General features: G+C 51.9%; 1 protein-coding gene across 6 annotated transcripts in view; it reads left to right on the plus strand.

The window, feature by feature from the left end:
- DNMT1 (DNA methyltransferase 1) overlaps nt 1-17,456 on the plus strand; it is a 42,407-nt gene extending 24,951 nt beyond the window's left edge. For 5 of the 6 annotated variants that reach the window (XM_027085229.1, XM_027085230.1, XM_027085231.1 and 2 more), the window contains 24 exons: nt 120-238; nt 522-614; nt 1,487-1,638; nt 1,800-1,987; nt 2,088-2,271; nt 3,747-3,844; nt 4,174-4,321; nt 5,746-5,861; nt 6,054-6,258; nt 6,335-6,468; nt 7,448-7,621; nt 9,434-9,655; nt 10,544-10,736; nt 11,446-11,530; nt 11,732-11,860; nt 12,010-12,292; nt 12,590-12,731; nt 13,314-13,480; nt 13,935-14,112; nt 14,799-14,994; nt 15,293-15,456; nt 15,615-15,731; nt 16,556-16,646; nt 17,099-17,456. In XM_027085229.1, the coding sequence (XP_026941030.1) occupies nt 120-238; nt 522-614; nt 1,487-1,638; nt 1,800-1,987; nt 2,088-2,271; nt 3,747-3,844; nt 4,174-4,321; nt 5,746-5,861; nt 6,054-6,258; nt 6,335-6,468; nt 7,448-7,621; nt 9,434-9,655; nt 10,544-10,736; nt 11,446-11,530; nt 11,732-11,860; nt 12,010-12,292; nt 12,590-12,731; nt 13,314-13,480; nt 13,935-14,112; nt 14,799-14,994; nt 15,293-15,456; nt 15,615-15,731; nt 16,556-16,646; nt 17,099-17,130 (3,610 nt within the window). In that variant the 3' untranslated portion in view covers nt 17,131-17,456. Of the gene's footprint in view, nt 1-119; nt 239-521; nt 615-1,486; nt 1,639-1,799; nt 1,988-2,087; nt 2,272-3,746; nt 3,845-4,173; nt 4,322-5,745; nt 5,862-6,053; nt 6,259-6,334; nt 6,469-7,447; nt 7,622-9,433; nt 9,656-10,543; nt 10,737-11,445; nt 11,531-11,731; nt 11,861-12,009; nt 12,293-12,589; nt 12,732-13,313; nt 13,481-13,934; nt 14,113-14,798; nt 14,995-15,292; nt 15,457-15,614; nt 15,732-16,555; nt 16,652-17,098 lie in introns of all 6 variants that reach the window. The other variant, XM_027085234.1, reaches the window with a different exon arrangement.
- The last annotated feature ends 4,898 nt before the right edge of the window (nt 17,457-22,354 follow it).

Consider the following 22,354-nt stretch of genomic DNA (forward strand, 5'->3'; position numbering starts at 1 on the left):
GGCAGCCAAGGAGACAGCTGAGCCTAGGGACGGCACGTAGTCCACCTCGTGTCTGAGCTTGACTCTGTACTTCAGCCTGCCTTTGGTTAGCTGGTAAATCCACTCTGTCGCCTGTCTAGCGTGTACTGTAAACGAGGTCACCTGTGCCCGATCGACACCGGCCTCATTGAGAAGGATGTCGAGCTCCTCTTTTCTGGTTCAGCAAAGCCAATATATGAGGATGACCCGTCTCCCGAAGGTACGTGGCACGTTCCAGGTTGTTTGGGAGAGTTTACAAACAAAACTTTGAGATGAGAGCAATATTCAACTGGAACTATTGCCTCTTAAAGTTAGGGCTTGAGACTGGGCTGTGAGCAGCTACGAGCAGACTCTCTCTGATGGCTCCAGTAAGGACTGCCCGGCTTGGCTGATAAGAGGTGTCGGCTCAGGTGGGCACTCAGTGCCACTTAACCCTCCTCAGTTTTTGAGAGGCATATTCTTAGTCTACTTTGCTTTCAGGAAACTTTTTTCCCCCCTTTTAGGTGGTGTTAATGGCAAAAATCTTGGTCCAATAAATGAATGGTGGATTGCTGGCTTTGATGGAGGTGAAAAGGCTCTCCTTGGCTTTAGCACCTGTAAGTATGTGACCAATCGTGGACCTTTCTGGGAGCTGAAAGGGGCCTTCGCTCCTGTCTTTCATAGGGTTTGGTTGGGCTCTGGGAAGTGTCAGGCTCTGGGAAGTGTCAGGCTCATGTGACCATGTGGAAAGCATGTCAGGTTTGAATGGAATGGGCTCTTTTTTTTTTTTTTAAGATTTATCATTTACTTATTTTATTTATTTTTGGCTGCATCGGGTCTTTGCTGAGGCATGCGGGCCCTTCGTTGTGATGCGCGGGTTTCTATCTAGCTGTGGTGTGCGGGTTTTTTCTTCTTCAGTTGTGGCATGCGGGCTCCAGGGCACGTGGGCACTGTAGTTGTGGCGTGGGTTCCAGAGCGCGTGGACTCTGTAGTTTGCGGCATGTGGGCTCTAGTTGAGGCGTGTGAGCTCAGTAGTTGTGGCATGTGGGCTTAGTTGCTCTGTGCCGTGTGGGATCTTCGTTCCCTGACCAGGGATGGAACCCGCATCCCCTCCATTGTAAGGCGGATTCTTAACCACTGCACCACCAGGGAAGTCCCTGGAATGGCCTCTTATATTAGCTACAACTGGCCCTGGAACTGACCCTCTGGTGTAAAAGCAGGTCATGTTCTTGCAGCTGAAACCCAAACTGAATTCCAAAAACCAGAATCGAGCCAAAGGAAAGCCACTTGGCCAGTCTCCGTCCTCTGACTGGCTCAGACAGGCCCCTTCCGAATGAGCTAACTCTGGACTGTACTTCATGTTTTTTGACATTTGGGTACAGAATGACTCTTAGCCTGTTCTGTAAGCCTCATAGCCTCATCCCTCCCCTTTGGCCACTGTAGCTGCCATCAGGTTCAAACTGCTCTCTTAAACATCCTTTCACTGCAGCATTTGCCGAATACATTTTGATGGATCCCAGCCCAGAGTATGCACCTCTGTTCAGTGTGATGCAAGAGAAGATCTACATAAGCAAGATAGTAGTTGAGTTCCTGCAGAACAACCCTGACTCAACATACGAAGACCTGATCAATAAGATCGAGGTAAGAGGTTTAGGTTATTCACAATATGGGATTCACACCTATTTATATGAGATGTGCTAGAAAACATGTTCAGAGTCAGCAGAAATTGTTTGTTTGATTTAGATTAGTTTTGCTTAAGCCTAAGGGAAACCTCTGATTTTTTTTTTTTTTTTCCCTAAAAGACCACTGTTCCTCCTTCTATGCTCAACCTGAATCGATTCACAGAGGATTCTCTCCTTCGACACGCCCAGTTTGTGGTGGAACAAGTAGAGAGTTATGATCGGGCTGGGGACAGTGACGAGCAGCCCATCTTCCTGACCCCCTGCATGAGAGACCTGATCAAGTTGGCCGGGGTCACCTTGGGAAAAAGGTAAGGATGCAGCAGGAATGAGACTGAAGACGTGAGACAGAAGGCAGAGCATCCTGTGCGCTCTTCCCAGCCCGCTAACACCATGGAAACTCTCTCCCAGGCGAGCTGAAAGGCGGCAGACCATCCGGCATCCTGCCAAGGAGAAGGACAGAGGCCCCACCAAAGCCACCACTACGAAGCTGGTCTACCAGATCTTTGACACTTTCTTTGCGGAGCAAATTGAAAAGGATGACAAAGAAGACAAGGAGAACGCCTTTAAACGCCGGCGGTGTGGCGTCTGTGAGGTAACCTTGCCTGCTCCCCTTGTAATCTCTGAGGAACTCACTTCTTTCTCTTTCTGGCTTGAGATGCTCACTCCTCAAATGTGACCCCTAAAACAGAAGCTAGAAGAAAGTTAGTGATCTGGGGGGACTTGCATGTCTTCTGGGACAGCTGTCAAAAGAGGCATGCTCGGGCACTTTGCTGTCAGCGCCACTGTTGTTGCAGAGGAGCCTGGCCTTCTGGGTGCCTTTGCTCTGGCTGTGTCTCATTGTGTCCTCAGGCCCTGGTGTAAGGGCAGAGGGAGTGACTACCCCACAGAGGCGCTGCTTCCTCCAAGTAGGGACATCCACCCAGGAGCCTGCCTTGTCTCATGGCATCAGTTCCCTGGGAAAGTGGGGACTTTGTCCAGCTTAGCTTTGAGGCCTGAAAAGACCTCTCTTACTGAATTTTTTAATATATATTTACTTCACTCTAGAGGAATTAATCCCCCTAATTCTCTGACCCAGGGATCGGGTCTGTTGGGTAGGCCATAAAGTTCATTTGGGTTTTTCCATCCAATCTTTCGGAAAAACCCGAACGAACTTTTTGGCCAACCCAGTATTTTGGTATCTGTTTGACTTAATTTGGACGAAAACTTAAACACAAAAATACAGCAGCTGCCTTCAGAACTGCCCTGCATTCACACTGGCCACTGACTTCAGAGTGTCTCCTTTGTCTTCAGGGGCTGCCCTTAAATAGGGATTTGCATGTCCTCGCCGTTCTTGTTGTGGTTTTACTTTATTTCATCTAGTGCATATGTATCCAAGCTTTAAAAAAAATTTTAAGGAAAGTATACGTAAACTGGAATCTTTCACAGCTGTTATGTGTGTTTGTTTCTTTTTCAAATTGTATTCATGCATATTTTTAATTGAATTCTCACAGTACCCCGGTAGGTGAGTCAGATATCTCCCAGAGACAGCGTTAACATGACATATTCAAAGACGTCCAGAAGCCAGGAGTAGAAGTGAGCTGGAACACTCCTTACCGTGGTGCCCCCAATTCCGTGACTAATCTGTGTCTGACACGTGACCTTCAGTATGTCCGCGGGAGCTGTTTGGAGGTCACACTAGTTAACACTTTAACTTTTCCATAATATTTCATTGTGACTCTTCCAGCTTATCCCTCAGGGATGGACAACTTGATATTCTAACGAGGCTTCCTGTGACTCTTCTCTACTTAGAAGCAGAATTGCTGGGGTGTAGGTCATGTACTTAACTTTGATCTAGAACAGCATTCTCCAGAGTGGGGTTACCAAATTATCCTTTGAGCAGTGCGCGTTCTCGTTTCCCCACACCTGTCCCAGCACCATGTGTCAGGCTTAACCTATGCAAACCCCGTATCTTGTTCCTAACTCTTACTTCCCTTCTAATGAGGTTAAATTTACAGTTTTTAAATTCACCAAAAACTGGTTACCAGCTATTAATAATGACTGTTTGATTACTTTTTCAACGTGTTTTAGATTTGTCAACAGCCTGAGTGTGGAAAGTGTAAAGCCTGTAAGGATATGGTTAAATTTGGTGGCAGCGGAAGGAGCAAACAGGCTTGCCAAAAGAGGAGGTAGGTTTGGCCAACGCTTGTTCTTGAAATGGAGGAAAATGCCAGCTGATGGCAAATAGGCTTTGTGTGGGACAGCTGGGTTGACAGGTACAGAGCAGGCAGGGTCCCTTTGTCTAGCACTGTCACCAGGCCTGTCCCCGATTTCTAAGTAAAACACCTTCAGTTGGTTTTACTTTTATTTTTTTTTTTTATTGCCTGCACCGAGAGGCTTGTGGGATCTTAGTTCCCCGACCAGGGATTGAACCCGGGCCCCAGCAGTGAGAGCACAGAGTCCTAACCAGTGGTTTTACTTTTAAAGAGGACCTTGCTTATAATAACTGACTTTGTAGGTGTCCCAACATGGCCATGAAGGAGGCAGATGATGATGAAGAAGTGGATGACAATATTCCAGAGATGCCATCACCCAAAAAGATGCATCAGGGGAAGAAAAAGAAGCAGAACAAGGATCGGATCTTTTGGGTTGGAGAAGCTGTCAAGGTAATCCAGGATCAGGCTCTCAGTCATTTTAGCGCTGCCCTTCTGAGAAGCCGATTGTCTCGTATCTCGCTGCCAGACGTCTTAAGCAGCCTGAGCCCTGCAGCTGAGAAACCTGCCCGTTTGTCCCTGCCCATTTGTCCTGTTAGCGGAGCAGAGCTGACTGAGAGGCCAAGGCCTGTGGTCAAGCACCTGAAATGCATTTTTTTGCTTGTACGCCCAAGGACTCAGTTCTCCTCACACTCCAAAATGGGCTTTTTAAAACTATATGTATTTATTTATTTAATTTATTTATTTTTGGCTGCGTTGGGTCTTCATTTCTGTGCGTGGGCTTTGTCTAGTTGCGGCGAGGGGGGGCTACTCTTCGTTGTGGTACACAGGCTTCTCATTGTGGTGGCTTCTCTTTGTTGTGGAGCACGGGCTATAGGCGCATGGGCTCCAGTAGTTGTGGCACGCAGGCTCAGTAGTCGTGGCTCTCGAGCTCTAGAGCACAGACTCAGTAGTCGTGGTGCACGGGCTTAGTTGCTCCACGGCATGTGGGATCTTCCTGGACCAGGGCTCGAACCCATGTCCCTTGCGTTGGCAGGAGGATTCTTAACCACCACGCCACCAGGGAAGTCCCCAAAATGGGCATTTGATACAGTTCTTGGGGTGTCAGGCTGGTTCCCCTCCCAAGCTTGTTTTGAAGAGAGCCTTCACAGTCCTCTCTGGCCTAGGAGTAGGTGTTTGGGGGCACTAGCAGACCGTCTCCCGGGGGTTCTGTGGTTACCTGCCTGTCTAAGGGTCAAATCCTTTACCAAAGCTGGAGAGTGAATGTCATCTCAGTGTTGTTCTCTCGATGTCCATAAGGCAAAGATGGTCAGTTTCCTCAACAAGCGTGAGGCCTACCCTGCTGGATGCTGCTCTAGGCCTAGGCATAACTAAGCCCCTGCCTGTGACACATGTACTGTCAGGAGGGCAGGGGGCAGGAAGGGTGCTGGGGCCACGGAGGCTTCTTGGTGGGGCAACATCTGAGCTGAAACCAAAAGGTTGGAGAGTAGCCAGCGCATGAAGGTCTGGGGAGGAACCAGAGCACAGGCCCTGAGGTGGGACCAGCTTTCCTTGTGGGAGAGAAAGAAGGAGGTCCGTGTGGCTAAGGGAGGTGTGAGGAGTGGGGTACGGTGCTATTACAATTGAATGCTAGAATCCCATTTGCTGCTGACACAAGAGGGCAGAGGTGGTGATAGAGGGATGTGAGCGGCCTTTGCTGCAGGCTTCCAGCCAAAGAAGTTGGGTGTTCTCTATAGTAGCCAGGCTGGTAGAGCTCACGGCTTCTTGGAGAAATTGTTATGAGTGATACTTTCCTATAAAGTAACAGGAACTCGCAGGTCAAGCCTAGCACGGACCTTCAAACCCATCCTCACCTGAAATTAAGCTCTTGTTTTCAGACCGATGGGAAGAAGAGTTACTATAAGAAGGTATGCATCGACTCGGAAACCCTGGAAGTGGGGGACTGTGTTTCTGTTATTCCAGATGATTCTTCAAAACCACTGTATTTAGCAAGGTTTGTGTCCTTCCCTCTGCTTGACTTCAGCCCACACTTTCTGTTGAGTAAGTAGGATGTTCCTATTTTGTAAGAATAGCAGCAGCTCTTTGCCCTATACTAAAACCAAAAAATACATGTCCCCCAAGGAGACTCGGTCCAGATCTGCCGGTCAAGTTAGAACTTCCTTCCCGCCCCCTCTTCCGGCTCCAGGGTCACGGCGCTGTGGGAGGACAGCAGCAACGGGCAGATGTTTCATGCCCACTGGTTCTGTGCTGGGACGGACACAGTCCTCGGGGCCACGTCGGACCCCCTGGAGCTGTTCCTGGTAGACGAATGTGAGGACATGCAGCTTTCATACATTCACAGCAAAGTGCAGGTCGTCTATAAAGCCCCGTCGGAAAACTGGGCCTTGGAGGTGAGTGCCTGGCGCCCCTCGTGTGCCCCTCCTCAATGCGTGGGGTCATCATGGCTGACGGCAGTCTTGTCCCTAGGGAGGCGTGGACCCTGAGGCCCTGATGTCGGAGGGTGACGGAAAGACCTATTTCTACCAGCTTTGGTATGACCAAGACTATGCAAGATTTGAGTCCCCTCCAAAAACTCAGCCAATGGAGGACAACAAGTACAAGTGAGTGCCGCGACTGCGCTCCTGGGCCGCTCTGGTGGTGCTCGTGGACGCCATGCGTCTGCATGAAGCCCTCGAGCTTTTCCCGTGCTTCTCTCTGCTGGGTTTGCTTTCCCCACGTCTTCTGATCGTCTTCCTCACCAACCAAAGAGCAGCCTGACTGGGTTGCAGTGGCTGTAAGTGTGTGGACAGCCTGGTGGGGAGAAGCTGTCCCATCCAGGGACAGGATGTGTCTTTCTGGGTTCCTCAGTGTCTGTACCACAGATCTTGTGTCTTTTCTCGTAAGTGAGATCTTTGATTCCATTTTATTGGAACTGGTGGGGGAATGCTTTTAGGGAAGCTTTTGCTTCTTATAAAGTGTTCAGTGCCCCACGTCTTCCTTTCTAACCTTGGTACCTCACTTGTTTTAACTAAAAGTGGCAGCCGGCACCTCCAGAGCGAGTGGTGTGTGACAGTAAGGCTGACAGGGCTGAGGCTAGGAGGGCTCGCTGCGATGCCTCTGGTGTTTCTCCAGTCAACCTGGAGCTGCCTTTTGGCTTGATCTGTTTTTAAGGCAATCTCTAATTCTCCTTTTAAGGGTTTATTAATCAGAAATAATGTTGCATTTTACCAAATACCTCTTCAGCCTTTAGAAGTAATAGCGTGAACCTCCTCTGACGTTTTGAGTTCCTGTCTTTACCACTGTCTGCATTATCGCTCGTGGTGGATTCTTGACCATATTCTAGACTGTTTGTTAATGTCTTAGGATCGACTACTCAAAAGTGGGGTTGGCTTGTCATTTTCCTATTGTGTGTATCTCTGGGCTTTGGTCCCAAATAAGTGCTTTCAAAGTGTGAACATAAAAGTGCAGGAAAGCCAGTTCCTCCTAACATCTGTAAATCCTTCCTCTTGGTCACCAGAGTCTGGATTAAGCCAGTGGCAGCTGCTTGTAGTCACTACCAGTCACTTAAGGGCCTTTGGTTTCTGTCCTTCACTCCTTCAGGTTCTGTGCAAGCTGTGCACGTCTGGCTGAAATGAGGCAGAAGGAAATTCCCAGGGTCATGGAGCAGCTCGAGGACCTGGACGGCCGGGTCCTCTACAGCTTAGCCACCAAGAATGGCATCCAGTATCGAGTGGGCGATGGCGTGTACCTCCCCCCCGAGGCCTTCACCTTCAAGTGAGTGCCCCTGGCTGCAGTCAGGGCCAGGAGCTCTGGGTCAGTACAGAGCTGGCTCCACAATGTCCCCCACCCCGCAGCCCAGTACCTGCTGCTGCCAAGCTGTCACAGTGTCATGTGCGGTGAGCAGACGTTATCCAGCCTTCCAGTGCAGAGCGACTATAATTCTGTGGCAGTGAAGCTGTCTGTGAAAGAAGTCAGACAGAGAGCCCGCTGGCTAAGGGAGAGCTTTAGGGTCAGTGGTGGGTTCCTGCCCAGCTGGTCATGGCAGAGAGCCCCTCCCAGTTCCCATCTATCAAGTGGGGAGAGGAGTGCCTTGCCTGCCAGGCCCCTAAGGAATAAGTGAGTTAAAAGAAAGTTGCTTATTAGCACAGCGCCTGGCCTAAAGTAAAGGCTGACTGTGAGTTACTTGTTGGTAAATGGGAATTGCACCAAAAGACTTGCGGGACTTCCCTGGTGGCGCACTGATTAAGAATCCACCTGCCAATATAGGGGACACGGGTTTGATCTCTGGTCCGGGAAGATCCCACATGCCGCGGAGCAACCAAGCCCGCACGCCACAACTACTGAGCCTGTGCTCCGCAACAAGAGAAGCCACCACAATGAGAAGCCCGCGCACCGCAGCGAAGAGTAGCCCCCGCTCGCCACAACTAGAGAAAGCCCACACAGCAACGAAGACCCAACACAGCCAAAAATAAATAAAATTTAAAAAAAAGACTTCCACATCAGAGGATTGACGCTCTTCAGGGAAAAATCAAAGCCACAGATATTGTCCACACTTGATCCATTCCTTGTTTGTTTTAAGAACTAGTGCGTGGTTGGATTTACAACCACCATTTTCTGAGCTTAGTCAACTCAGTTTCCCGACTTGCAATTCCATTTTCCTCGAGTCCTAATTGGAGCCCAGTCCCCAACCTCCATTCAGTCACCGTACATTACAAAACATCGGTCCTTCCAGGCCCGCACAGTGAGTGTGCATCACGCCCTTTAGCTCCAGTTTTTGGCCTCGAAGGGGAGGACTCCCTGTAGTGCTGTCTACCAGATGCTCCTGGCACAGCTGAAGTGAGAGCACAGGTGTTCAGAGACACCTCTGGAGCCCGTCAGACTTCAGGGGGTCTGATGGGAAAGCACAGCAGCTGCCTCCCTGAGCTGCAGTCTTCAGAGTTTACAGCCCTGCGGTCTTGGCAGCCTGGCATCTCATTTGCTGGCCTGAGTTAGCCAGTACGCGGTCAGGCCAAATTCGGCTTGCCCAGACCACGAGTCTTCTCCCCATGCCTCTCGCGCATTGCCTCTGGGTCGATGCCTCAGTCAGAGTGTAGGCTATGCCGTGGTAACAACTCTAAAATCACAGAAGTTTACTTCTTGCCTGTACTGTGTGGCCATTGTGGTTCAGGGGACTCGGACTGTTGTGTCACTCAGGGCCCTGGGCTGACGGAGCCCTGCCTTCTCAGGAGTCGGCAGTCAGAGGCGAGGGGAAGCACGCTGGAGGCTCTCCTGGCGCTCAGAGCTCCCGCTCCAAGTGCTTGTGCGTCCCTGCTGCGCACACCTGTAGAGCTGAACGAGCCACACGCCTGCCCTGAGGCTGGGAGCGGGGAGAACCTGAACAGCCTTAGCAACTATCCCCAGAGCACAGATGGAGAGTACCCATTTTAAAGTGTGGGTGAGATTTAGTCTCTAAATCTGGTCTAAGGGTACGTAGCTGCATTAGTTTAAAGTGTTTGAATTTAAGTGGTTATCGTCACTGATCAGTCATGCTGAGACTGCTTTTTAAGGCTTCATGTTCAGTCACTCATAACAGTTGCTTCTCTGCAGCATTAAGCTGTCCAGTCCTGTGAAACGCCCACGGAAGGAGCCTGTGGATGAAGCTCTGTATCCAGAACACTACCGGAAATACTCTGACTACATCAAAGGCAGCAACCTAGATGCCCCTGAGCCGTACCGTATTGGCCGCATCAAAGAGATCTTCTGCAGTAAGAAGAGCAACGGCAGGCCCAACGAGACGGATATCAAGATCAGAGTCAACAAGTTTTACAGGTCGGTGAAGCCTTTGCCCTTCGGGGGGCTCTGCCTGAGGCGGGGTGGTAACCGCACACACACAGTGGTGGTCTAAGAGTTGGGTGGAGGTATCTGTTCTTCCAAGTGTTTCTGATTACCTGGAGGGTACCGAGGATGACTACAGCTACATATCACAGCCCTCGCTTTCTCTCTTAAAGCTGCACAGCTTTGTCCAAAAGAAATCTGTGAGCAGAAGTCCAGAGTGTGACAAAGATAGGCGTGGAATGTCCTGGGCTTTGCCTGAGGCGCCCTCAGAACCCTGAGTTCTGTCCGCGTGTCCTGTCTCTGAACACTGTCCGTGTTCCGCCCCCCTCCCCATTCCCCATCCCCCTGTTCTTCTCAGGCCCTCTTCCCTGCTCTGGGGTTTCTCTCTGTCCAATGTCTTGGCTTCACTCAGTCTTTTTCTGGGATCCTAATAATGGTTAGGAGATAACCTGAAACTAATCCATACAGATAGGTCTAAAGTTGCTCCATGTCTTAGCTAATGTACGTGGAAGAGTTTTTGAGGTCTTTGCAATAATCAGTTGAGTAATGAGAAAGAACAAGGAATCTGGCTGTTATAGGCGAATGAAGGCAGCTCTAGACATGCTTTCTAACAGGAGACCAGCAGCTGGTCTTAACACAGGACAAGTTTTTTTGGGCTACACTGGGGGCATAAAGAGCAAGCAAACCATTAGTTGAGTTCATGGCAAGGAACCCCACTTAGTCTGTGGTTAGTGCCAACTAAGGGGGTCAGTAATCAAGGTGACTTGCTGGGGGTGGGGAATGGTCTTTACCCACCGATCATCTGAGCATTGTCAGGAATGTGCCTTTTAATTGCCTGTCAGCTCGAGGCAAAAGAACTAACAAAGACCCTCGCACTCGCAGGCCGGAGAACACGCACAAGTCCACCCCGGCGAGTTACCACGCAGACATCAACCTGCTTTATTGGAGCGACGAGGAGGCTGTGGTGGACTTCAAGGCCGTGCAGGGCCGCTGCACCGTGGAGTACGGGGAGGACCTGCCTGAGTGCCTCCAGGACTTCTCCGCTGGTGGCCCCGACCGCTTCTACTTCCTTGAGGTGGGGCCCTGGGCTTACTGGAGGGAGGGCCTTGGGGTCAGACACAGCCCCCGAGAAAGCAGTTTATCCAGAGTACGAATCGGTGACATTCAAGTTGTTCTGGAATTTGACACTTTGGGCTTAAAACAAAACAGAATGTCACATTTGAGTGTCCTAAGGCAATAGCGATTTTTGAAGACTGTTAAGTGGCCTCTGCTGGCCTGGCCAGTGCCTGTGAGTTAGGGGAAAGTTCCTCTAGCCCTGGGAGATGCAGCCCTGCCCCCAGTGCCTTCAGCCAGGGTTCCGTGTCCAGGTCGGGGCCATACAGCCGAGCCTGTGCCTGGTTATTGAGAGTAGAGCCAGCAGTTTGTTGATTAAGCTAATCACTCTTAAATTGTTTGAGCATGGCTTTTCTGTGATAGGCATGTATCGTTCTAAGATAACCCATGTTTCCCCCAGGTTCCAGCGTGTACAGTCTAACTGTAACACTTGCCTGTTTTTAGAATGAGTAGTCCAGGTACTTGAAATAGCAAGAATTTCGGCCATATAAAATGTGTGTGTTAGTAGAATTTTCCCCTCATCTCTAATGTAATAAAACTCAAAACACTTTTTGCTTATGGCCATGTTTAGGGAGAAATTAAGTAGATCTTATCAAATTAACTTAAATCGTATTTGTTAGAGAGGGGACTGGTGTTTCTCTTCCAGACTGTTGTGGTTCTTTCCTTCTCAGGCCTATAATGCCAAGAGCAAAAGCTTTGAAGATCCTCCAAACCATGCCCGTAGCCCTGGAAATAAAGGGAAAGGGAAGGGAAAAGGTATGTCGTTACTCCACGGGCTTCTTTTCAAGTCCGTCTCCCGTAACTCGATTCTCGTGAATCAGTCAGTATAAAAGAGGAGCCTCTGACGTTACCTCGCTCTGCTGCCGCCAACTCAAAACGAGGCCGTCTCTGAATCACCAGGGTGTTTGAAGAGAGCACGCTAGGGCCCTGATCTGACTTGGGGCCTGTCTCCCGCAGGGAAAAGCAGGACAAAGTCGCAAAGCTCTGAGCCGAGCGAGCTGGAGACGGAAATCAAGCTGCCGAAGCTGCGGACCCTGGATGTGTTTTCTGGCTGTGGGGGTTTGTCGGAAGGGTTCCACCAAGCAGGTAGGCTCTGGGTTTCTCTCCGCACAGCTGCAAAAACCGGACCGGGCGTGTTCTGCCTGGAAGACCTTCCTGGCTCTGGTCACAGTTCTGACTAAAGAGTCTCATATGCTACAGGGTTCGCAGCTCATCTTTGTCCTTGTGTCCCCCAGGCATCTCGGAAACACTGTGGGCCATCGAGATGTGGGACCCCGCGGCCCAGGCGTTCCGGCTGAACAATTCCGGGTCCACGGTGTTCACAGAGGACTGCAACGTCCTGCTGAAGCTGGTCATGGCCGGGGAGGTGACCAACTCCCGCGGCCAGAAGCTGCCGCAGAAGGGAGACGTGGAGATGCTGTGTGGCGGGCCTCCTTGCCAAGGCTTTAGCGGCATGAACCGCTTCAACTCTCGAACGTACTCTAAGTTCAAGAACTCCCTGGTGGTCTCCTTCCTCAGGTAAACAGGCTAGAATTCCCTCTGCGTTCGGTGCTGCCCCAGGGTGACTAGACGGCTGGTCCCGGGGCTGCGCCGCAGGCGTGCCAGGGCCGAGCAGTAACTGCTTTAGCCTTCGCACCTGCTGAAGGCGGAGTGCTGAGTGAGACGCCGGTCTTTGCCTTCAGGAAGTTCACGGCTGCCCCTCCGCTAGGGAGAGACCTTGAGAGTTGGCAGGTGCGTCTTGACAAACGTCAAGCATTTGGGAGTGGCTTCTGGCAGAGTAGGTCTCCTCCTCTCTCGTCTCTCCCGCCTCCACAGCTACTGCGACTACTACCGGCCCAGGTACTTCCTCCTGGAGAATGTCAGGAACTTCGTCTCCTTCAAGCGCTCCATGGTCCTGAAGCTCACGCTCCGCTGCCTGGTCCGCATGGGCTACCAGTGCACCTTCGGCGTGTTGCAGGTGGGCCCCCCGGGCAGGGGCAGAGCGGGCAGACGTGTGTGGCCGGAGAAAGGGCTGAGCAGTCCCTGGACAGCGGCAAGCTGTCTCAAAGGGAAAGTAGATCTGAGAGGGGCCACAGTGTGGTGACGTGCAGCACGGGCGAGGGCTGGGGAGGCGGCTGCCGGGCCCCTCCCATCCAGCTTCCGTAGTGTCTCGGCCTCACTGACCAACCTTGTTGGCAGCCGTGTTCTTTCCCTTGTGACCGTGGGCTGCCAGGCAGGTGGCATGGCTCCTGGTGTCTCCTCTGGCCGCTCTTCTCCCCAAGTGCTCCTTCATGTGCTGTTTAAAGAGCTGGCTGGGATCGCCAGCAGGGTTCACTCCCATCTTCTCCAGGGGCTACCGACCACCTCCTGGGATCTTTCGTCCTCTTCTCCGGTCCCACCTCCTGTTAGGCATGAGCCCGTGGGTTAACTAGGGGCTCTCTGGGTGAGCTCCACACCAGCCAGATGCCCCAGAAAGTCAGGTGCTGCGGACCCCAGCCCTTCGCCCAGCTGCTCGGAGGTGCCCACTGACCATGTGTGTGTCTGGCCCTCTCCCGCGCAGGCTGGTCAGTACGGCGTGGCCCAGACGCGGAGGCGGGCCATCATCCTGGCCGCGGCCCCCGGAGAGCAGCTCCCTCTGTTCCCGGAGCCGCTGCACGTGTTCGCGCCCCGGGCCTGCCAGCTGAGTGTCGTAGTCGACGACAAGAAGTTTGTCAGCAACATCACCAGGTAGGAGTACCCCCGGCCAGCCCGCTGTTCTGGCGCTTGTGAGCCTTCCCCGGCGAGGCCTGGTGCGGGTGGACCTCTGTGAAGAGGCCCGAGCCGAGGAGACAGTGTTAGCGAGGGCAGACAGCGCCGCGTCCGGCCTGCCCTGCGAGCGCTCTGCCACCTCTGCTCTCGTTCTGACCCCGAGTGCCCTGTGTCCGGGGCAGTGGCCAGAAGCCTGGCCGCAGTCACGGGCAGAGCCCACGCTATAGCCTGTCCCCTTTTCCGATGGGGTCTGAGAAGAATGCTGCCCCTGTGACCTCGGGCGGCCCTTTGACCCCGAGCGGTCCTTTGGCCCCGAGCCGGGTTGCCTTCTCTGGAGAAGACGGTGCCAGCAGTCGGGGGATGGCAATTGTGACTCACACACATGATAGCTGTGTGTGTCCCCAGAGGTGCCACAGTCTGTGCTCTGTTGCAGGTTGAGCTCGGGTCCGTTCCGAACCATCACCGTGCGGGACACGATGTCCGACCTTCCCGAGATTCGGAACGGAGCTTCGGCGCAGGAGATCTCGTACAACGGGGAGCCTCAGTCCTGGTTCCAGAGGCAGCTCCGGGGCTCGCAGTACCAGCCCATCCTCAGGGACCACATCTGTAAGGTAACGTCACCTCCATAGAGCAGGGCCTCCTCCCAGCGGCCTCCCAGGAACAGCTCTGTGGTTGGAGCCCAGCCAGGGCTTGTGGGGGAAGCGGGGTCTGGTCTCGGCCCCCTTCCAGCTCCTTCTGCTCTTGGCCCCTAACCCAAAATCCGCTACCTCAGCCGGCCCCCAGCCTCACATCTCACTGCCTCCTGCTTCTCCTTGCACCCCACCCCCGCCCCAGTACATGGTCCTGGAAAGTATCAATCAGAGCTTATACTCTGCCTAGAATCGGGCTAGAATGGTGTGTCTGGCCATCGTCTCCTATGACTGGTCTTGTCTCTCAGCACCGCTGTTCTCTGGGTATCTCCCAAACGCACCAAACCCCAGCTCTCCCCACCGCCGGCTCCTCCTGTCCTGCAGGGCTCAGCTCCGACGTCACCTCCTCAGTAGCCCCGCGCTTGCCCGAAGCTGTCCCTTCACCCGTTCCCCCGTCGTCCACATCCCTGCTCTGGTGTCTTCATGGCACGTGTGTAACCCCCAGGCTGTCGATTGGGGTCACTGCTTGTCTCCCAGTGGGATACAAGCCCCTTGGGGTCCTGGTCACCGTGGTATGCCCAGTGCCCAGTACTGTGGCGCCCAGCCCACTGCGTGTGGTCGGGTGCTCCGGGGGCTCGGCGGCAGCGGGGCCTGCTCTGCTCTTGCAGGACATGAGCGCGTTGGTGGCTGCTCGCATGCGGCACATCCCTCTGGCCCCGGGCTCAGACTGGCGTGACCTGCCAAACATCGAGGTGCGGCTCTCTGATGGCACCTTGGCCAGGAAGCTGCGGTACAACTACCACGACAAGAAGAACGGCTGCAGCAGCGCCGGGGCTCTCCGCGGGGTCTGCTCCTGTGTGGAAGGTTTGTGCCCTGGCCTCCAGGTGTGGCTTCCTCAAGTTTGGTGTGAAGCCCCAGCCCCCTTAGGCTCTGCAGCGGGGCGGTGGGCTCAGGGTTTCTCAGCAGGAGATGCCGGGGCTGCCGCACAGGAACCCAGCAGCCCTGGGTGGGGTGCAGACTCGCCAAGCCTGGGTGTCCCTGCTGCGCACGGCTGCTGAGGACAGGGTCCGTGATGAAGCTCTGCCTGGCAAACGGGGACTGTCGGCTGCTGTATCATCCCGTTCCGTCAGCACAGCCCCATCGCAGCCCTCTCTTCCAACAGGCAAAGCCTGTGACCCTGCGGCCAGACAGTTCAACACCCTCATTCCCTGGTGCCTGCCCCACACCGGGAACAGGCACAACCACTGGGCCGGCCTCTACGGACGGCTCGAGTGGGACGGCTTCTTCAGCACGACCGTCACCAACCCCGAGCCCATGGGCAAGCAGGTAGGTCTGAGGGCCACTTGGGCCTGGGCGGGGACGGAGGCACGGGCTTCGCGGCTGGGCCGGCCCTCCTCGCCGCCTCCTGCCTCTGCGCCCCGGCCCGGGGTGGGCTTCCCGTGGCCCCGTCTCCTTCCCACCCACATCGCACCTCTTGCCCCCAGGGCCGCGTGCTCCACCCAGAGCAGCACCGCGTCGTGAGTGTGCGGGAGTGCGCCCGCTCTCAGGGCTTCCCCGACACCTACCGGCTGTTCGGCAACATCCTGGACAAGCACCGGCAGGTCAGTGGAGCGGAGTCGGCCCGGGTCTCCTCCCCGCTGAGGAGGGGCGAGCAGCACTGCGCACGAAGCGGCCCTGGCTGGAGGGAGACCAGGGGGTCGGGGGTCGGTGGGGAGCTTGACTCGCAGTCACTTTCTAGGGGACGCTGAGCCCCCAGAGCTGGGGGCTGACTGGCCTCAGCACTCCCACGAGGGGGTGGTCAGGAAGGAGGGACCCTGTCCCCGGGGCCCAGGGCACTCCCGGGTCAGGCGGAGTCGCCAAGTGTGTCGGGTGCCGTGGACAGCTGAGGCACATTTCGCCCAAAGGAAAGTTCTAGCGCATTGCAGAGAGCAGACGAAATACCCGGTGGTGAAAACTCCCTGTTGCTAAGGGTTGAAACGAACCAATAATTCCTCCTGTTTCTCAGAGTGTTCGGTTTGGCTGTTAATGAAATGTATTTCCAAGGAGCGCAGGCATGTGGCTGAAAAGGCCAGCAGTGCCTGGGGGTTACAGCGAGACCCTCCCATTTCACCCCTCTCACCCCTCTCGGCCATCCTGTGCTCTGGGAGCAGAGCTCTCAGCTAGTAGTGAAACATAGTAGCTTCCATGTCCAGATTCTAAGATTTTCTAAAGCCCTTTAAAGGCCCCCTTCTCCGAGTGGTGCTTGACCTGCTGGTGTTTGGGGCGGGAGGGTGGGCTGGGTGGAGGGTCTGAGTGCCATCCTGAGGGAAGGGCTTTGGAGGCCTGTGTGAGCCTGAGACCGGGGGCCCAGTGCCCGTGTCCGAGTGGAGGCTAGCGCTGACTCCAGCCATGCCGAACCACATGTCGCCCTCCTTCCCTCCTGCAGGTGGGTAACGCTGTGCCACCGCCACTGGCCAAAGCCATCGGCTTGGAGATCAAGCGCTGTATGATGGTCAGAGCGCGAGAGAGCACCTCAGGTATGGTAGGGAGCGGTGGGGACAGCAGGGGTTTGGCTTTAGGCTCTGAGACTGGGGCGAGTCACCCACCCTCCCTGGTGGCCTTGCGTCTCTCAGGGTTGCTCTGAGATGAGTGAGCGTGTGGGTAAGCACGGAGCACTGGGGCCCGGCACGCAGTGGACGAGTGGTCAGATTTCGGGGTGCTTGGCTCTGTCCTGCTAAGTGAGTCTGGGTCGGCTGCGCCCGCCTCAGACACTAGCCCATAACCCAGGTGGTCTGGAAACCTTTAGGGAGCACCTGAGCAGTGTTCAGTCTCTGAATGCTGGTGCAGAGCTGCTGCAGGTTCTTACGAGGTGGTCCTTTTAGTGTCAACGCCTGGGCATTAACGTAGTTCCTGGTCCACGTACCTGATGTGCTTGCCTATTGCTTCGTGTAACATTACATTACATACTCTCCCTTTTATATCTCTTCAGTTAAAATCAAGGAGGAGACTGCTAAGGACTAGTTCTGCCCTCCAGTCGCCTTTGTTTCTGGCACCGGAGATCCCCAACGTGCACTGATATTGTTGTATTTTTAACATGTCAATCTGTCAGTTCAGATGTGTTGTACACGGTGTTTGTGGCCTTGGCTGACATGAAGCTCTTTTGTGAGATTTGCTTATCGACTAATTTGACTTAGTGATGAAACTGTGCAGTACTTTGTCCGTTCTGGATTTTAAAAGTTTTTTATTATGCATTATATCAAAGTTACCACTGTATGAGTGGAAATTAAGACTTTATGTAGTTTTTATATGTTGTAATATTTCTTCAAATAAATCTCTCCTATAAATCACCCTGGGTGATGACTCCTGATTTGCCAGGGACTTCTGGCCGCCTCTCAGCTGAGGCTGGATGAGAGTGGGCTCCTCAGTGTCGCAGGTGACCCCGCGGAGGCCTCATCTGAAGTTAGACGTCCCACGCCTGTTTGGGGTGGGGGTGGTGGCTCAGTTCTGGCCAATACGATGCAAGTGGAACTTGCTGGTGCGGTTTCCCAGAACGCCCTTTAAAGGAAGAATCTTGGACTCCCCGTGGCCTTGTAGCCCTGGGCTGTGATGCCTGGCAAGGCAGCAACTGTCCTGTGACCGTGAGGCCAGAAGCCCCATGCAATGGATGGTGGAGCAAAAAGAGTCACTCGTAGCCCTGGCCTGCCACCCCCAGGCAGAGCCCTTATTTGTTTAAGCATCTGGGAGGTGGGCTTTCCATACTTTCACCCTGACTCAGTCCTACTGAATTCTGAGATGAACGACCCTTTTCTTTGATTTGTCTTTGGGAAAAGACCTGCTATAAAATGACGACAAAGCAGAAGCAGACAAAGACATGTGAGTCACCAGCACACACAACCCAAAGGGCCGCTGTTAGAATGTCAAGTAACACCTGCCCCACCACCTCTACGTGTGCTTTTAGGAAAGCACTTGGTGGCATCTCAACTATAACTGTCCATGTAAGTCACGGGTGCCTTAATCATAAGACTAAGGGACTAGGACTTCCCTGGTGGCGCAGTGGTTAAGAATCCACCTGCCAGTGCAGGGGACACGGGTTTGATCCTTTGTCCGGGAAGATCCCACATAACGCAGAGCAACTAAGCCCGTGCGCCACAACTACTGAGCCTGCGCTGTAGAGCCCGAAAGCCACAACTACTGAGCCCTCATGCCACAACTACTGAAGCCCGTGCACCTAGAGCCTATGCTCCGCAACAACAGAAGCCACCGCAATGAGAAGCCTGCGCTCGCCGCAACTAGAGAAAGCCACGTGCAGCAACAAAGACCCAACGCAGCCAAATCAATCAATCTATCAATCTGAAAAAAAAAGACCAAGGGACTAGAGATAATTCAAATGTAAAATTTAAGCTCCTTCATGGTAATTAAGATGTTCCCTCTTCTCTTGTAAACGACACTGCACTGAACATCCTTGTATGGACTCTTCCATTGTATCCTTTAAGGAAATATGTAGAGAGCTTCCTGGATCACTGAGTATAAATGTTTTCATATTTCCCTTTCAGGTCATGTGGCTGACCTACCCCCCTGGAGAGGTTTTAATGCTTCTCCCACCAACAGTGCCACCTGGACTTTACCCTACCCTGGCTTTTGCCTCTTCGATCCTTGTCAATGGAATAGTGAGTCTTGTTAGCAATTTTTTTTTTTTTTTGGCCACGTGCATGGCTTGCAGAATTAGTTCCCCAGTCAGGGACTGAACCCTGGCCCTCGGCAGTGAAAGCACTTGAACCCTGGCCCTCGGCAGTGAAAGCGCGTGGGGTCCTAACCACTGGAACACCAGGGAATTCCCTTGTTAGCATTTTTTAGGAGTGATTCAACCCTCCAAAGTGTCTGGTGGCTACTGGAATTTGTTCCTTATCTCCGTGGTGACACATGCTGTAACCTTCGTCCTTGCTAGGGGCTGTCCCCTGCTCGTGTTACTTTCATCTTGAGTCATCCTATCTTTGCTGTAAAGAGACTTTATTTTTAGGGATTAGATTTATATTTGTCTGCTCTTCTATTTTTTTAGAGCCTATTCAGAAAGGCCTTCCCTACCCCTAAATCAAACTAGTGTTTTCTTCCATTATTTCTGTGACGTCTTAACATATGAATCATTTTTATGTGGCGGGAAATTGACATCTCAACTTATTTTTTCAACAGGTAACGAACGCACATGGTAAACACAACAGCTCGACATGGTAAAGTTCCCCTGTCAGATTTTATTTTTTAGCTATATGTTCTGTTTTGGTTTTTTTTTTAAGCTAAAAACGCATGAAAAAGTATATCGTGGGTACAGTGAAAAGTATGCTAAGTCTTCATTCCCAGGCCCCCTGACCAAGACACCAAATCCTTGTCTTTCCAAAGTCCTTCTGTGCCCGAGTGCAGGTGTGTGTGTCTATCTTTGCTACAAATAAATGGTGGCATCGATTATAAGCGCTTTGCACTTTGAAGGTTGTTCTACCTAGGAGTGTCTCACTGGATTCCCATTGTAAACTGAGGTCTAATATGAAATGCACAAGTCCTGGGTGTGCAGCAGTTTATTCCGGTAAATGAATCAGTCTGAGGACCGACATCCTTATCAGACTATAGAATGTTTCCATCACCCCAGAATTCCCCTGTGTCCCTTCCCAGTTCAGTATCCCCCTTTGCCACCACCACCAGGCAACCTCTGGTCCACGTCCATCTTCATGGATGACTTTCACCTGTTGGTGCAGTGTGGGCTTCTCTGTCTGGCTGCTTTCACTCAGCCTAATGGTTTTGAGATTCACCCATGTTGCTAACGTATAATCGGTAGTTGGTCCCTCCTTCTAACTATGCAGAAGGAATGCCCTTATTTTAAACCTCATCAGTCTGTGTTTTAAAGTCTTCATACAGATATTACAAGTTTCTTAACTCAATTCCTAGGTATTTAATCCTTTTATTACTAATGTATGCAGGATGTTATTTTCCAAACAGTGGTCCTTTGCCTACAGAAAGATTATTGACTTTGTATTTTCTATTTATTTATATATATATATATATATATTTTTTTTTTTTTTTTTTTTTTTCCTTTTTTTTTGTGGTACGCGGGCGTCTCACTGTTGTGGCCTCTCCCGTTGCGGAGCACAGGCTCCAGACACGCAGGCTCAGCAGCCATGGCTCACGGGCCTAGCCGCTCCGCGGCATGTGGGATCCTCCCGGACCGGGGCACGAACCCGCATCCCCTGCATCGGCAGGCAGACTCTCAACCACTGCACCACCAGGGAAGCCCTATATATATATTTTTTAACTTAGCCAACTTACTGAATTCCATCATTTTTGTGATACTTTTCCAGTTGAGGTCATCGTTTCAGGTATTCAGTATGCTACCAGGAACAATCTGAGGAGCACGTTAGCATAAAGAGTGGAAACAGTGTTCTGGGGCTCAGCCCTTGGGTCTCAGCTGGGTGGTGGGCTGTCCCTCAGGGGTGCAGTTCCAGGGGTGGCCCAGGGTATACCTGCCTGTGAGGTATACCCACCTCCATGCACCCCGAGCTCGCTGGCCTGAGCCAGGCTTGTGGACCTAGGGGGTGCTGCTGTGCTTGGGTGGGCCAGAGTGAGGGGACACTGCTGCCAGCAGGTAGCTCCTGCCACCCTGGCCGACTGGCAGGGAAATTGTTCCTTCCATCAGGGTGGAAGTTGAGCCTTTTCTGGGGAGAACAGTGATGGTAGTAGATTGGCGTACATGTACTCTATTTTTGTAAATTGAAGTATAGCTGATTTACAATGTTGTGTTAATTACTGCTGTACAGCAAAGTGACTCAGTTATACATTTATATACGTTCTTTTTTTACATATATTCTTTTCCCTTATGGCTTATCAAAGGATATTGAATATAGTTCTCTGTGCTATACGGTAGGACCTTGTTGTTCATCCAATCTATATATAAAAGCTTCCATCTGCTAACCCCAGCTACCCACTCCATCCCTCCCCCAACCCCCTCCTCTTGGAGACCACAAGTCTGTTCTCTATGTCATGTCTGTGAGTCTGTTTCTGTTTCGTAGATAGGTTCATTTGTGTCATATTTTAGCTTCCACATATAAGTGATATCATATGGTATTTGTCTTTCTCTTTCTGATTTATTTCACTTAGCATGATAATCTCTAGTTGCATCCATGTTGCTGCAAATGGCATTATTTTGTTCTTACTTATAGCTGAGTAGTAGTCCATTGTATATATGTACCACATCTTCTTTATCCATTCATCTGTTGATGGACATTTAGGTGAATAGTGACATTTATTGTGAATAGTGCTGCAATGAACATAGGGGTGGATATATCTTTTTGAATTAGAGTTTTGTCCAGATATATGCCCAGAATTGCTGGATCATATAATTTTTTTTTAAGATTTTTTTGATGTGGACCATTTTTAAAGTCTTTACTGAATTTGTTACAATATTGTTTTTGTTTTATGTTTTATTTTTTTGGCCACAAGGCATGTGGGATCTTAGTTCCCTGACCAGGGAACGAACCCACACCCCCTGCATTGGAAGGTGAAGTCTTAACTACTGGACCTCCAGGGAAGTCCCAAATTGTAAATAACCCCCTAGGTAATTCTATGTTTAGTTTTCTGAGGAACCTCCGTACTGTTTTTCACAGTGGCTGCAGATTGGCATACATTTAATCAATGGAAATCCACTGGTGCTCAAAACCTCATTACCGGACTTCCCTGGTGGTGCAGCGGTTAAGAATCCACCTGCCAGTGCAGGGCACACGTGTTCGACCCTGGTCTGGGAAGATCCCACATGCCATGGGGCAACTAAGCCCGTGCACCACAACTACTGAGCCTGCGCTCTAGAGCCCGCAAGCCACAACTAGTGAGCCCACGTTCCACAACTACTGAAGCCTGTGCACCTAGAACCTGTGCTCCACAACAAGAGAAGCCACGCAATGAGAAGCATGTGCACCGCAACGAAGAGTAGCCCCCGCTCACCTCAACTAGAGAAAGCCCGTGCGCCGCAATGAAGACCCAGCACAGCCAAAAATAAATAAATAAAATTAACAAACAAACACACACAAAAAAACCTCATTACCATTTGAGGTGACTATTCACAAATGCCCCCTTTTTTTTTTCGGCCACACAGCACGGCTTGTGGGATCTTAGTTCCCTGACCAGGGATCGAACCCGGCCCCAGCAGTGAAAGCACTGAGTCCTAATCACTGGACTGCCAGGGAATTCTCAGAAGTTCCTTCCTTTTTTT

Source organism: Aethalodelphis obliquidens, unplaced genomic scaffold (genome assembly GCF_003676395.1).
Source record: "Aethalodelphis obliquidens isolate GAN/ISIS:26980383/991018 unplaced genomic scaffold, ASM367639v1 scaffold53, whole genome shotgun sequence".
In the NCBI taxonomy this organism is placed as follows: Eukaryota; Metazoa; Chordata; class Mammalia; order Artiodactyla; family Delphinidae; genus Aethalodelphis; species Aethalodelphis obliquidens.